The sequence below is a fragment of the Lagenorhynchus albirostris genome, chromosome 13, assembly GCF_949774975.1.
Source record: "Lagenorhynchus albirostris chromosome 13, mLagAlb1.1, whole genome shotgun sequence".
NCBI lineage: Eukaryota > Metazoa > Chordata > Mammalia > Artiodactyla > Delphinidae > Lagenorhynchus > Lagenorhynchus albirostris.
Window position 1 is genome coordinate 67674280 of NC_083107.1, and position 16767 is coordinate 67691046.

Consider the following 16767-nt stretch of genomic DNA (forward strand, 5'->3'; position numbering starts at 1 on the left):
ACTTGTGGTTGCCAAGGGGGAGGGGGTTGGGGGAGGGATGGAGTGGGAGGTTGGGGGTTAGCAGATGTGAGCTTTTATATACAGAATGGATAAACAACAAGGACCTACTGTATAGCACAGGAAACTATATTCAATATCCTATGATAAACCATAATGGAAAATAATATAAAAAAAGAATGTATATATATGTATAACTGAGTCACTTTGCTGTACAGTAGAAATTAACACAACATTGTAAATCAACTATACTTCAATTAAAAAAAAACCTCATGCTAGGAATATTATCATGAAGATCAGATGGGATGCTAAATCTTAAAGCAATTTGAACATTTCAAAGCACAAAACAAATACATTTTTATTGTTACAGTATTACATGTTTAATCTCTAGAAAAGCCACACTGCATTGGAAGTGTCACACTTCCAAAGTTTTCCAAAGTCCCCTCCTCACAAATTGATTGGAAATGTGATCTCCTCCTCTTCCCTTGAAGTCTTTCAGTAGTTAATGTCTTTTCTTAGGTGTTTATACAACTCAAGAAGCACTAACTGAACATCAACCATGAGTCACACACTACAGTAGGCACTTTCATATATATCCCACCTTGGAGTGGATGAAACTGCAGCCTAAGATGTATCCCCCTTTACAGAAGATGAAATGAGGCTCAAAAAGGTTAAGTATCTTGAGCAAGACTGCCAGCTCGCAAGTGGAGGAGCAGAGGGCTTCTAATGCCAAATCTAATCGTGCTTTTTCTATATACAAGTTGGAACGTGTCATATTTGTTCTTACCTCCCTTACTGATTATAAGCAAACTAAGGGCATAAGCCATATCTCATTTTGAAGCATCTAGCAAAGGGCCTTACACTTGGTCACTTTTCACTGCATTTTTTTGCCTGAAAGAATGAATGCATGGATATTTGCAGGCGCACAGGCCTCGCTAATGGTGTCTGTGGGCTGGTAAGCTTTGAGTATTTATTTCCAAGGCGGGGCTGGAACTCAACAACACAAAGTTCTAAAAACAAATTCTGTACTTGTGAAAGATGCCACCTGGTGCGCCTCAGGGGCTGAAGTCCTCTTTTTATGCACAGAGTGGGAACAGCACAGGGAGTGACGAGTTGGTTTTCTTCAAACTACTCCCACAAACCAGCTCAAGCCAAGGAAAGGGCCCACACCTTTTGGGGAAGAGAACTGTGCATTCTCTGCTGCCCATTTAACCTCCAGTGTCACCACCAGAACTGCCAGCAGTCTGGGGAGGAGGGGAAGGTAGAGCAGGTTTAGTGCCAGCTCTGATGACGTTATCCTACGATTCCAGCTTTTATGCCAGGAAAAAAAGCCAACTGGTTTGGAATCTAGTTCCCCCCCTCACTCCTATTATTCAACCAAAATTTAATTTTCATAACTTATCACTAGCTTTTTTTGCATACTTTACCACTAACTTTTTTTAATTTAATGAACAGTCCTTTGTGTCTAATTCAACTGACTGGTTTTGGTTCCTTGGAAAACAAATGTATGGACCCTGAAATATGTGCATTTCATAAATGTCCCTTGTTGGAGAAGAACACAAAGTTCTCAGCAGCGTTTACTTTGCAAGCCATGTACGCACACAGTGGGAGACCAGGAAACTACACGCATCTAAACGCTATAAAGGCGACCAGTCAGTCATGCTTTCCAGCGCTGCCAGAAACACCAGACAAAAATTCCAGGACAGACTTCTGAAGTGAGATTGCATCGCAGAGCTCCATAAATTATAATACACTTGGGAGTTTTCTACCCAATGTCTCTGACAGATGTTCCCTTTTGTGGCAGTCTCTAATTTGGGGGCAGTTGGTATCCATGTCCCTAGAAATCTTTAGGGTACAGTAAATGATCCCCTTCCTCACATCTGATGACAAGACCCCAAAGCAGCCTTCTCCCATGTCTGAGACTAGTTAACGTGAGCACTTGCCTGCTGCACAGACAAGCCGGGGCAGAGATGTATCAGCCAGACTGACATGGGGTATCTCCCGAGCTCAAGATATCCTTCCACGCCCATGGAGAGGCTTTTCTTGACAATTTTTACCTAATGTGGATCAGGCTATTGGTCTCCTGGGCCTCTGCCTGTCAAATACACTGCATGGGACTTGGAACTTCCTAGAAAGAGCCACAGCAGAAGCCAAAGAGAGTACAAGCCTCGGCTAGGGCAAGCTTCTGGCATCAGCTTCGGGCGGGCCCACATGGGATGCTTTTCCCATGACTCCTGAAAGAACTCTCCAAGTCTGACTCTATAATCAATGCCTCGATAGTTAAAAGTTGACAGGATAGCATGAAACACAGAAAACAAAGGAGAGCTTAACACAATATCAAAGAAAGCACCAACCTCTCTTCACTCAGTTCCTAGAGTCTATCCTATGACCTTGGCCTTAATGAAATGACATTACTCCTTTTCTATGCTCTGAACTCTGCAAGAGTTAACCAAAGATATTAATAACTTTAGCAACTAGGTAAGCCCTTAGAAGGTCATACCACAATTTGGCCACTTTCCATTTTCACCTTTCTCTAAAACCTCATTTTTACAACTTCTACTGATGGGCATAACTTTTGTTCGTTTTTCTTTGGTATTACAAGTGCAGCTCTACTAAGTGAACTTGTATCAACCAGGAAACCTGTGCAACTTCTCAGTGCAGCATCTTCACATTTTCTTGTGAGAATTACTTACTGACCTAGAACACTGACAATTATTGACTACTATTTGCTATTATTTACTGTGTACTGCATTCGTAAAAGCATTAAATGAAAAGACGTGTTCCTTGCCCTTGAGTTGCTTCATAGTTAAAAGATGAAAAAAAAAAAAAACGCACACCACTAACTAAATCTATGGTGGGCAGAGTATAAGAGTGATATACATTCAGTGTTATAAGAACTCAGGGGAAGGCTAGACTAATTGTGCTCAGGGAAAATGGGTGGTAGATGGCGTTTGATTAAGGCCTTAGAAAATGTATAATATTTCAATGCAAAGAGGGCATTAGAGAAGGGATTTTACATGGAGGTAACAGCTTTAGCAAAGGCATGGAGGCAAGAGAATACATGCGAATTAAGAAAACGTCAAGCAAAGCACAGGCTACAGAAGGGGAAATGACTGGAAACTGATCTGGAAGAGTAAGCTCTGGCCAGTTCTTAACATAAAAAGAGGGGGGTAAATGTAGAAAGTTAGATTTTAGAAATAGGAAATCGCTTTTAAAATATTCCCTTCACCAACAATTTTCCCCCTCATATCTTTGACTTTTAGAGTGAGAAATATTTTATTAGCAAGTTCACGTGCAAAGTAGGTGCGATCACTTCAAAGAACAGTAGCGTGGACGCTGGCAACACTGCTTTCCTCAGCTGGCAAGTTCTCGGCTGCAGCCTAACTGATACGTTCTTATCACCCACATCTTGTGATGTTTTATTGATAACTCTTTTTTGTCATCACCAAAATACCTTCTTAATCTCGCTCATTATGTATGTACTGAGTGGCTACTCCAGACCTAGTATTCACTCACTTGTTTACTCATCCTCTCCTTTTCTGCCCCGACTTGTCCTACTAACCACTAACCCACTCACTCAGTCCCTCACTCTTCTCCTGTAAACTATATCAGTGATAATAACATTAATAGCTACCCCTTGCTATAGTGCCAGGCACTGCAGTTAATGCTTTATGAACAGTATTTAATAGAATGCTCAAAACAACACTATGAAATAGGTATTATTACCCCTATTTTACAGATGAGGAAACAAGTTCAAAGATGTTACCTATTTTGTCAGCTGCTAAGTGACAGAACCCAGGTTTAAACCAGATATGCTTAACCCTGGAACCCTTGCCTGTTACCACTTCACTGTACTGCCTTCAACACCCTTTGGCCTCTTACTGCTATGGGTCAGTATTTTCAGTTATAAATGAAGACATTCATTGAGCGCCTGTTACTGTAAGATCCTGTTCTAGGTGCTGTCATGTATATAAATAGAGGAGAGAATGCCTGTGGGTTATTAATGCTCATAATCTTCCATATTTGAGGATAAACAGCCATGTCTTTTATCAGCGTGTAAGACGGTATGTCCATGATTCATAAATTAGCGCAACTAAGGACAGAGGGGGTGAAAATAGCTTAGTACATGAATGTGGATGGTGACCACATCTCAGACAGAAATCAGCCAACCCTGACTAAATGACTTACAGAGAATTTTAATAATACATTTCAATTGGTCTGTAAAAACTCTCTCTGCTGATGAAAAATCTGTCCTGTCAAAAGTTCCCAACCAAATCTGCTTACAATCCATTTTCGATGAACCTCAACTTCCTTTGAAGTAGAATAAGCTAGTAAAGCATTTTAGCCAACAATAAGCACGTTGCAAGGCTAGTCCTTATAAGATTCATTACTGATGAATAAAGTTATTGAGGTAAAACACAAACGTGATATTAAACTACTTGTACCACAGGGCCTTCAAGATGGCAGAGGACTAAGACATGGAGATCACCTTCCTCCCCACAAATAGATCAGAAATACATCTACATGTGGAACAGCTCCTACAGAACACCTACTGAACGCTGGCAGAAGACCTCACACCTCCCAAAGGCAAGAAACTCCCCACATACCTGGGGAGGGCAAAAGAAAACAGAAAAATTAGAGACAAAAGCATAGGGACGGGACCTGCCCCTCTGGGAGGGAGCTGTGAAGGAGGAAAGGATTCCACACACCAGGAAGGTCCTTCGCGGGCTGAGACTGCGGGTGGCAGAGGGGGGAGCTTCGGAGCCACAGAGGAAAGTGCAGCAACAGGTGTGCGGAGGGCAAAGCAGAGAGATTCCCCCACAGAGGAGCAGTGCCGACCAGCACTCACCAGCCCGAGAGGCTTCTCTGCTCACCCGCCGGGGCGGGCGGGGGCTGGGAGCTGAGGCTCGGGTTTCAGAGGTCAGATCCCAGGGAGAGAACTGGGGTTGGCTGGCTGTGTGAACACAGCCTGAAGGGGGCTGGTGTGCCACAGCTAGCGGGAGGGAGTCTGGGAAAAAGTTTGGAACTACCTAAGAGGCAAGAGACAATTGCTTCAGGGTGCGTGAGGAGAGGGGATTCCGAGCACTGCCTAAACGAGCTGCAGCGATGGGCGTGAGCCGTGTCTATCAGTGTGGACACCAGAGACGGGCATGAAACACTAAGGCTGCTGCTGCAGCCACCAAGAAGCCTGTGTGCAAGCACAGGTCACTATCCACACCTCCCCTCCCAGGAGCCTGTGCAGCCCACCACTGCCAGGGTCCCGTGATCCAGGGACAACTTTCCCGGGAGAACACACGGTGTGCCTCAGGCTGGTGCAACATCACACTGGCCTCTGCCGCCACAGGCTCACCCCGCATTCCGTACCCCTCCCTCTCCCTGGCCTGAGTGAGCCAGAGTCCCCTATTCAGCCGCCCCTTAACCCCCTCCTGTCTGGGTGAAGAACAGATGCCAGAGGTTGACCTACATGCAGAGGCGGGGCCATATCCAAGGCTGAACCCCAGGAGCTGTGCGAACAAAGAAGAGAAAGGGAAATTTCTCCCAGCAGCCTCAGAAGCAAGGGATTAAGTCTCCACAATCAGCTGGGTGTACCCTGCAACTGTAGAATACCTGAATAGATAACAAATCATCCCAAAACTGAGGCGGTGAACTTTGGGAGCAACTGTAGACTTGGGGTTTGCTGTGTGCAACTGACTAGTTTCTGATTCTTATGTTTATCTCGGTATAGTTCTTAGCACTTGTTATCATTGGTGGATTTGTTTATTGGTTTGGTTGCTCTCTTCCTTTTTTTTCTTACTTAAAAAAATTTTGTAATAATATTTCTTCATTTTTTATTTTAATTATTACTTTATTTTATTTATTTATTTTTCTTTCTTTCTTTTTTTCCTCCCTTTTCTTCTCAGCCATGTGACAGACAGGGTCTTGGCACTCCGGCCGGGTGTCAGGCCTGAGACTCTGAGGTGGGAGAGCCGAGTTCAGGACATTGGGCCACCAGAGACCTCCCGGCCCCATGTAATATAAAGCAGTGAGAACTCTCACAGAGACCTCCGTCTCAACACTAAGAACCAGCGTCACTCAACGACCAACAAGCTCCAGTGCTGGTCACCCCATGCCAAACAACTAGCAAGACAGGAATACAACCCCACCCATTAGCAGAGAGGCTGCCTAAAATCATAATACGTTCACAAACGCCCCAAAACACACTACCAGACGCAGTCCTGCCCACCAGAAAGACAAGATCCAGCCTCATCCACCAGAACACAGGCACCAGTCCCCTCCACCAGGAAGCCTACACAACCCACTGACACAACCTCACCCATTGGGGGCAGACACCAAAACAACAGGAACTACGAACCTGCAGCCTGTGAAAAGAAGACCCTAAACACAGTAAGTTAAGCAAAATGAGAAGACAGAGAAACACACAGCAGATGAAGAAGCAAAGTAAACACCCACCAGACCAAACAAATGAAGAGGAAATAGGCAGTCTACCTGAAAAAATATTCAGAGTAATGAGAGTAAAGATGATCGAGAAGCTTGGAAATAGAATGGAGAAATTACAAGAAACGTTTAAAAAGGACCTAGAAGAACTAAAGAGCAAACAAACAATGATGAACAACAAAACAAATGAAATTAAAAATTCTCTAGAAGGAATCAATAGCAGAATAACTGAGGCAAAGAACGGATAAGTGACCAGGAAGATAAAATAGTGGAAATAACTACCACATAGCAGAATAAAGAAAATAGAATGAAAAGAATTGAGGACAGTCCCAGAGACCTCTGGGACAACATTAAACGCACCAAGAGTCGAATTATAGGGGTTCCAGAAGAAGAAGAAGAGAAAAAGAGAGAGACTAAGAAAGTATTTGAAGAGATTATAGTTGAAGACTTCCCTAATATGGGAAAGGAAATAGTCAATCAAGTATGGAAGCACAGAGAGTCCCATACAGGATAAATCCAAGGAGAAACACGCCAAGACACATATTAATCAAGCTATCAAAAATTAAATGCAAAGAAAAAATATTAAAAGCAGCAAGGGAAAAACAACAATTAACATACAAGGGAATCCCCATAAGGTTAACAGATGATCTTTCAGCAGGAACTCTGCAAGCCAGAAGGGAGTAGCAGGACCTATTGAAAGTGATGAAAGGGAAAAACCTACAACCAAGATGACTCTACCCAGCAAGGATCTCATTCAGATTAGACAGAGAAATTAAAACCTTTACAGACAAGCAAAAGTGAAGAGAATTCAGCACCACCAGACCAGCTTTACAACAAATGCTAAAGGAACTTCTCTAGGCAGGAAACACAATAGAAGGAAAAGACTTACAATAACAAACTCAAAACAATTAAGAAAATGGTAATAGGAATATACATAGCGATAATTACCTTAAATGTAAATGGATTAAATGCTCCCACCAAAAGACACAAACTGGCTTAATGGATACAAAAACAAGACCTGTATATATGCTGTCCACAGGAGACCCACTTCAGACCTAGGGACACATACAGACTGAAAGCGAGGGGATGGAAAAAGATATTCCATGTAAATGGAAATCAAAAGAAAGCTGGAGTAGCAATTCTCATATCAGACAAAATAGACTTTAAAATAAAGACTATTACAAGAGACAAAGAAGGACACTACATAATGATCAAGGGATCAATCCAAGAAGAAGATATAAAAATAGTAAATATTTATGCACCCAACATAGGGCACCTCAATACATAAGGCAAATGCTAACAGCCATAAAAGGGGAAATCAACAGTAACACAATAATAGTAGGGGATTTTAACACCCCACTTTCACCAATGGACTGATCATCCGAAATGAAAATAAGGAAACACAAGCTTTAAATGATACGTTAAACAAGATGGACTTAATTGATATTGATAGGACATTCCATCCAAAAAAAAACAGAATACACTTGCTTCTCAAGTGCTCATGGAACATTTGCCAGGATAGACCATATCTTCGGTCACAAATAAAGCCTTGGTAAATTTTAAAAAATTGAAATCATATCAAGTATCTTTTCTTACCACAACACTATGAGACTAAATATCAATTACAGGAAAAAAACTGTAAAAAATACAAAAACATGGAGGCTAAACAATACACTACTAAATAACCAAGAGATCACTGAAGAAATCAAAGAGCAAATCAAAAAATACCTAGAAACAAATGACAATGAAAACATGATGACCCAAAACCTACGGGATGCAGTGAAAGCAGTTCTAAGAGGAAAGTGTATAGCAATAAAATCCTACCTCAAGACACAAGAAAAATCTCCAACAACCCAACCCTACACCTAAAGCAATTAGAGGAAGAAGAACAAAAAAACCCCAAAGTTAGCAGAAGGAAAGAAATCATAAAGAACAGATCAGAAATAAATGAAAAAGAAATGAAGGAAACGATAGCAAAGATCAGTAAAACTGAACGCTGGTTCTTTGAGAAGATAAACAAAATTGATAAAACATTAGCCAGACTCATCAAGAAAAAAAGGGAGAAGACTCAAATCAACAGAATGAGAAGTGAAAAAGGAGAAGTAACAACCGACACTGCAGAAATACAAAGGATCATGAGAGATTACTACAAGCAGCTATAAACCAATAAAATGGACAACCTGGAAGAAATGGACAAATTCTTAGAAAAGCACAACCTTCCAAGACTGAACCAGGAAGAAACAGAAAATATGAACTGACCAATCACAAGCATTGAAATTGACACTGTGATTAAAAATCTTCCAACCAACAAAAGCCCAGGACGAGATGGCTTCACGGGCTAATTCTATCAAACATCTAGAGAACTAACACCTATCCTTCTCAAACTCTTCCAAAATATAGCAGATGGAGGAACACTCCCAAACTCATTCTATGAGGCCACCATCACCCTGATACCAAAACCAGACAAAATGTCACAAAAAAAGAAAACTGCAGGCCAATATCACTGATGAACATAGATGCAAACATCCTCAACAATATACTAGCAAATGGAATCCAACAGCACATTAAAAGGGTCATACACCATGATCAAGTGGGGTTTATCCCAGGAATGCAATGATTCTTCAATATATGCAACTCAATCAATGTGACACACCATATTAACAAATTGAAGGAGAAAAACCATACGATAATTCAACACCCATTTATGATAAAAACCCTCCTGAAAGTAGGCATAGAGGGAACTTACCTCAACATAATTAAGGCTATATATATGACAAACCCACAGGCAACATTGTTCTCAATGGTGAAAAACTGAAACAATTTCCACTAAGATCAGGAACAAGCCAAGGTTGCCCACTCTCACCACTATTATTCAACATAGTTTTGGAAGATTTAGCCACAGCAATCAGAGAAGAAAAAGAAATAAAAGGGATCCAAATCAGAAAAGAAGAAGTAAAACTGTCACTGTTTGCAGATGACATGATACTATACATAGAGAATCCTAAAGATGCTACCAGAAAACTACTAGAGCTAATCAATGCATTTGATAAAGTAGCAGGATAGAAAATTAATGCACAGAAATCTCTTGTATTCCTATATACTAATGATGAAAAATCTGAAAGAGACATTAAGGAAACACTCCCACTTACCACTGCAACAAAAAGAATAAAATACCTAGGAATAAACTTACCTAAGGAGACAAAAGACCTGTATGCAGAAAACTATAAGACACTGATGAAAGAAATGAAACATAATACAAACAGATGGCGAGATATACCATGTTCTTGGATTGGAGGAATCAACACTGTGAGAATGACTACACTACTCAAAGCAATATACTGATTCAATGCAATCTCTATCAAACTGTCAATGGCATTTTTCACAGAAGTAGAACAAAAAATTGCAAGATTTGTATGGAAACACAAAAGATCCCAAATAGCCAAAGCAATCTTGAGAAAGAAAAACGGAGCTGGAGCAATCAGACTCCCTGACTTCAGACTATACTACAAAGCTACAGTGCTCAAGACCGTATGGTACTGGCACAAAAACAGAAACACAGATCAATGGAACAGGATCGAAAGTCCAGAGTTAAACCCACACACATATGGTCACCTTATCTTTGATAAAGGAGGTAAGAATATACAATGGAGAAAAGACAGCCTCTTCAATAAGTGGTGCTGGGAAAACTGGACAGCTACATGTAAAAGAATGAAATTAGAACAGTCCGTAACACCATACGCAAAAAAACCTCAAAATGCATTAAAGACCTAAACGTAAGGCCAGACACTATAAAACTCTTAGAGGAAAACATAGGCAGAACACTCTATGACATAAATCACCGCAAGATCCTTTTTGACCCACCTCCTAGAGAAATGGAAATAAAAATAAATGGGACCTAATGAAACTTAAAAGGTTTTGCACAGCAAAAGAAGCCATAAACAAGACGAAAACAAAACCCTCAGAATGGGAGAAAATACTTGCAAATGAAGCAACTGACAAAGGATTAATCTCCAAAATATACAAGCAGCTCATGCAGCTCAATATCAAAAAAACAAACAACCCAATCCAAAAATGGGCAGAAGACCTAAACAGACATTTCTCCAAAAATGATATACAGATTGCCAACAAACACATGAAAGGATGCTCAACATCACTAATCATTAGAGAAATGCAACTCAAAACTGCAATGAGGTATCACCTCACACCAGCCAGAATGGCCAGCATCAAAAAATCTACAAACAATAAATGCTGGAGAGGGTGTGGAGAAGAGGGTCCCCTCTTGCACTGTTGGTGGGAATGTAAATTGGTACAGCCACTATGGAGAACAGTATGGAGGTTCCTTAAGAAACTAAAAATAGAACTACCATACGACCCAGCAATCCCACTACTGGGCATATACCCTGAGAAAACGATAATTCAAAGAGTCATGTACCACAATGTTCATTGCAGCTCTATTTACAGTAGCCAGGACATGGAAGCAACCTAAGTGTCCATCCACAGATGAATGGATAAAGAAGATGTGGCACATATATACAATGGAATATTACTCAGCCATAAAAAGAAACAAAATTGAGTTATTTGTAGTGAGGTGGATGGACCTAGAGTCTGTCATACTAAGTGAAATAAGTCAGAAAGGGAAAAACAAATACCGTATGCTAACACATATATATGCAATCCAAAAAAAAAAAATAAAAGGTTCTGAAGAACCTAGGAGCAGGACAGGAACGAAGATGCAGATGGAGACAATGGACTTGAGGACACGGGGAGGGGGAAGGGTAAGCTGGGACGAAGTGAGAGAGTGGCATTGACATATATACACTATCAAATGTAAAACAGATAGCTAGTGGGAAGCAGCCACATAGCACAGGGAGATCAGCTCGGTGTTTTGTGACCACCTAGAGGGGTGGGATAGGGAGGGTGGGAGGGAGACGCAAGAGGGAGGGGATATGGGGATATATGTATACATATAGCTGATTCATTTTGTTATACAGCAGAAACTAACACAACATAATTCTAAAGCAATTATACTGCAATAAAGATGTTAAAAAAATAAAATAAAATAAACTACTTGTACCATGTAGCCTGAATGTTGTGTAAAGTTATATAGAACTATTTCAACACAGAAAAATAATTTGAACATGTCATCGTTTTAAGCTATCTGCTTATTCTATTCCCTTCACTAATCTGGATAAGTTAATACTGTCAGGATACTGGTTACATTTTTGCAAACAACTGTAAGCATTACAAATACACAAGAAATTGCATAGGATGTTGTTCAGCAGTCTTCTTTCGGGTAACCATACATACTCAGGGGCATTTGGAAGGAGTCACAATTGTGAATCCAGTCTACCAGGCACAGTATTCACATCACAAACTGCACAACTAAGTCTCATCCAAAGATCACAGTTGCAAATACTAACTGCATTTACTCTGAAATCTAAACTCTGAATAGAATTCATTTTTAAGAAAACAAAAGTCAATAAAGAGAAGTCATTTTAAGAGTTTAAGAGTGGCAAAAGAAGTAGCAAGCATGTTTAACAAGGAGAAGCATCAGGCTACGTAACATAAATGACACGGATACTTACTGTTCAATTCGGGGTGACAAGTACAGCTTAGGATACACCTGAGTGGCTTCAGTGTCCTCAAAACTGACAGAAAGGAGGGCCACATCTTCTCCAGGGTCTTCATTCACATCCTTAAACAGTTAGTGAAAAACACAATGCCATCAATTCCTTCTCTCATGACATCTTTCTGGTGACCAGCTTACAGCCCACTAGCAATGAGACCAGAGGTGTGAGTTACCTGGATTCAAGACTCCACACATCCTTTGCCACCTACCTAATCACTCTTTTAGAGTGATAGCTTTCAAACTTTCTGACCAAAGCCTACCACAGTGAGAAAAAGCCTGCCACCAATTTCACTTGTTCCCACATTCCAAGAGGGGAAAAGTGAATCTGGTGATAACAAAGAATTAGACAAAAACATAGTTAACAAATTACAGTAATCATGCTGCTAGCAAGATATATAATGGCTTATAATTTACATAATACATACAAATGGCTTAAAATTTACTTTTTCTGGGATGAAGATGCATTATAAACATGATTTATATCACTAGACAACAACAAAATCTTAAAATACCCAGTAATTTTATTATATCTACCTTGATAATATAAGTTATTTAAATGGCAAACATTACCAAGAAGCATATCACTGTGAAGTATTCCACTGTACATGCAAATGGCAGGGTGTTAATGTATATATCTGCTTTAGCAAAATGATTATGCATGATTCATATGTGAACCACAAGACATACGTATCTTAAAAGACTAGTTATAAGAATATTACGACAAAAACATTGTTGATCCAGATATGTATCAAGAAACATTGAGAGGTTAACCAAACAACCCACAATAAACTAGACTGGTAATGATAAAGCTAAACTTACTGTAATTTATAATTAAAAAGCAAGAATAGCAACAATCAAATGTCATAACCAACCCAAACCAACACGGATGATACACTGAATTGTCCTGAATTAAAATTGTGGGATTTACAACTATGTGCATGTGCTTTATGATTGCTGCCAAGCCCTGAGTATTTGCCAGGCTGCCAGAAGAAAATACCAAATTAGAATAAATTCTCATTGCATGTTGATTTCAATTTGTGAAGAGCAAATTCTAAAAACCCTTAATAATTTATTTCTGGTTGATAGTGGCTCCAAGTCAAATGCAGGTTTTTTAAAAAACTTAATAGCATTGCGCATCTTTCACCCCGAAGGACCGGTAAGAACTGACCCACATTTCCGAATCAGTTCACAGGTCCTCAGGAGGGCTCAGCAGCCATCCTAGGAGGGTCCCAACCCAGACTTTAAGAATCACTGCCCGTGAGCTGTGAGAATCTCAGATATGAAGTCCTTCCTTTGATCTAAAACTAACCTCAGCCCTGTTTCTCCTGCATCCTAGGAAGCTGGACATCATGCTCACCTGCTCACCTCTAGCAACTTCAGTGTCCTTGCTCTGCCTTCTATTGTGTCTATAGGATGCACAAGTGTGGCAAGTATACATAGGGACAAGGACTGGAAGTCTCTCCCATCTTAAAATATAAAAATTTTAAAAAGAAAGAAACGAATCATGCTGGTCTCTACCTAGTTCCCTGGGTTCTCTCTCTCCTCCCCTGCACAGACTGCTGAAAGAGTGGTCCACACTCCCTGCCTCACTCCCTCCCCTCCTCTTAGCCTCCCCTTAGCCCACTAGAGTAGCCTTCTGACCCTATTTCTTCCCACAGGCAGCCACTAAACACAGCAAATGCCTCTCGGTCCTTACCTTGCTTGATCTCTAAACAGTATTTGACATGGAAATCTCTCTCCTCTGGAAATTCTCTTTCTTGCTTCTAAGAAACTATACTCTCCTGGTCTTCTTCTGTCTCTTGGCCACTTACCCTTCCCTTTTCATTCTCTCTTTTATAACTTCTCAACTGATTTTTCGTTTTACATTACAAAATTTAGCCTTGTTGTAACTAGTCAAATGATACAGAAGTTTTTAAAAGAAAAAGCATTTCCACCCTCACTTTTCAAGGTAACCAATAGTAACCGTTATATGGGCTTAAACAGCTTTTTCTATGATCATAAAAACACACACACACTTGCATATAAATAACTCTTTAACCCTGTGTCTTGTTTTCCCTAATGAAGTCATATTATACACAGGACTCTACCAACTGCTTTCTAAATAGCCACATAATATTCCACGGCATGGATTTATTTTTTATTTAACCATTCCCCTAGCAACAGACATTCAGGTTGTTTGTAGTTCTTAGCTACTTGATCGTGCTACAATAAATATCCTTGTATATATACCCTTTACTAGTGGGATTCATATTTCTTAGGAGATAACTAAAACTCAGCTGTTGGGTCAAAGGTTATAAATATTTTACATTTTAATAGAGTTTAATAGATTGTTTTTCTAAAAATTTTGCAGCAGTTCACATTTGGACCCATGAGTTTGCATCGGTATGAGAGAGAGCCTCTTTCCGTTCATCCTGAGTCACTGGATAACACTGGCTGTTGTCACTCTTTAATTTAATGTTGGCCATCTGATAGCTGGAAATGGTATCTCAGTTTAGACTCAATGAATGAAGCTGGGCAATGTTTTTCACTTGTTTACTGGTCATTTCCATTTCTCCTGTAAATTTTCCCAACAAATCCTTTACCCATTTTGCTTAAAGGTTCTTAGACTTTTTTGTTATTGCTGTGTATTAGATTTACTAACCCTTGTCTATCACGTGTATTATACATATTTTCTCTTTTTGACTTCTGACTTTGTCTGGGGGCTCTTCTGACATCAGAAGAAAATTTAGATTTCTATAGAGTTAAATCTGGTTAATAACTCAGGGGTTGTTTAACCATTTTCCTAGTTTTTCATCTAACATTGTTACAATTTTATTTTTACATGTGGATTTGCAATACATATGTATATCTGGAATATATTTTCAGGTGGTATGACACAGGAAGTACGTACAAGGATGTAAATGTACAGTGCCTGGAACACAGAAACCACTCAATGTCTGCTGAATGGATAAATCAATAAACAATTTAATGTTAATTCCTAACCGTTTTTCTCCACTTCTAGTGATTTTCAGCAACCTGCTTTACAAAAGTTGCTGTCACCAGTGATGTCTGGAAACTAAGTACTGGCTCCTTGCTCCTGTCCTCCCCCCGCACACACACCCCCCCTCAGATACACCAAGGTCCCTAGAACTAGTGGTTTTAAAAGGAAAGCCAAGATTGGGAGTCTGAGTTTATCTATCACTTTTTGCTCTTTTATAGATGATAAAGAGTCCAACCTTGAATATTCCTTTCTGCAAAGTAAGGATGGAAAATTTTAAAAATACTTATAGTCTCAACAAATAGAAACTATGTAATTATATGACTCTAAAACTCATAAAATATCTAAAATAAGGTTGAAGCTAAGCTTGAAAAAATTCACATTCAGAGGGACAAATTCATTTTATTTTATTATTTTTTTATAAATTTATTTACTTCACTTATTTATTTTTGTCTGCATTGGGTCTTCGTTGCTGTGTGTGGGCTTTCTCTAGCTAGAGCGAGAGGGGGCCACTCTTCATTGCAGTGCGTGGGCTTCTTACTGCGGTGGCTTCTCTCGTTGCAGAGCACAGGCCCTAGAGCATGCAGGATTCAGTAGTTGTGGTGCACAGGCTCAGTTGTTGTGGCTTGCGGGCTCTAGAGTGCAGGCTCAGCAGTTGTGGCTCACGGGCTTAGCTGCTCCACGGCATGTGGGATCTTCCCGGATCAGGGCTTGAACCAGTGTCCCCTGCATTGGCAGGCGGATTCTTAACCACTGTGCCATCAGGGAAGTCCCGGGACAAATTCATTTTATAATCTAAGTGTAGAAGTAGTCCCCCTTTCGAGTTAGGCGGGTCATCTTAAGAGAGACAATAAAAAAAGAACTAACATTGAATTGACTTTCAGATACCTTTCTCCAATGACTAAGTTTCCTTGTTAAAGGTCAAGGCTCTGACCTCAAGTCACAAAACTCTGTAAAAACAAAAAAAGCACTGCAAAACTTGGGCCCACTAAAAACCCTTTTAATTAACAGCTTCATTCCATATGCCTATGGATAATTTATAATTATTTCCCTTTCCTGCTTTTTAACTTCTCATTTCACTACTATTTGAGCAAAGAACAGAAATGCTCAGAGACAGTCCTCCAAACAACGGGAATGACCCTGGTTTATATAATCAACGTTTATTATCTGGCATCCTGCAAAAAGTACACGAAACATTACTCTGAATATGAAAATAGTTGTTTCCAGGAGTTCCTTTACGAACTACTTTAATATGATTTATTCCCCTTGGTGTGGCACGTGAGTTTTCCCCGAGTTGGTATTTGATTCCTAATGGATACGTAAGTTTGACTTTGAGAGCTTAAATAAGCCCAAAGAGTTCCAAAAATACAAATCCACACAGAGCTGTTTCCAGTTTCTGCAACTCTAACAGGATTGTACATGTGTTCCTTTCCATCTGGGAAATTATAAAAGAAGCTCTTGTACCATGGCTCTTAGAAGCTAACATTACAGATGATTATTGTAACCACTAATGGCAGCATTTAGAAAACAGGGGGTGGTTACAGTGTAGTAGGGGACATTTAAAAATGTATAAGTATACATTTTCAGGGCTTTCTATCTGCGCCATTTGAAACTGCAACAAGCTAAAATGGGGGAAAGATGCCGAATCTGAAGCTAAAAAAAAAAAAAAATACTGACTCCTACCTTTATAAAAGCATGTCAGGCACTGATATACATAGGGTGAGGCAAT

General features: G+C 40.0%; 1 protein-coding gene across 4 annotated transcripts in view; it reads right to left on the reverse strand.

The window, feature by feature from the left end:
• Positions 1-16767, reverse strand: part of BABAM2 (BRISC and BRCA1 A complex member 2) — a 449417-nt gene that overhangs the window by 192238 nt on the left and 240412 nt on the right. For all 4 annotated transcript variants that reach the window (XM_060169815.1, XM_060169818.1, XM_060169816.1 and 1 more), the window contains one exon: positions 12018-12127. In XM_060169815.1, coding sequence (XP_060025798.1) covers positions 12018-12127 — 110 coding nt within the window. The remainder of the gene's footprint in view (positions 1-12017; positions 12128-16767) is intronic.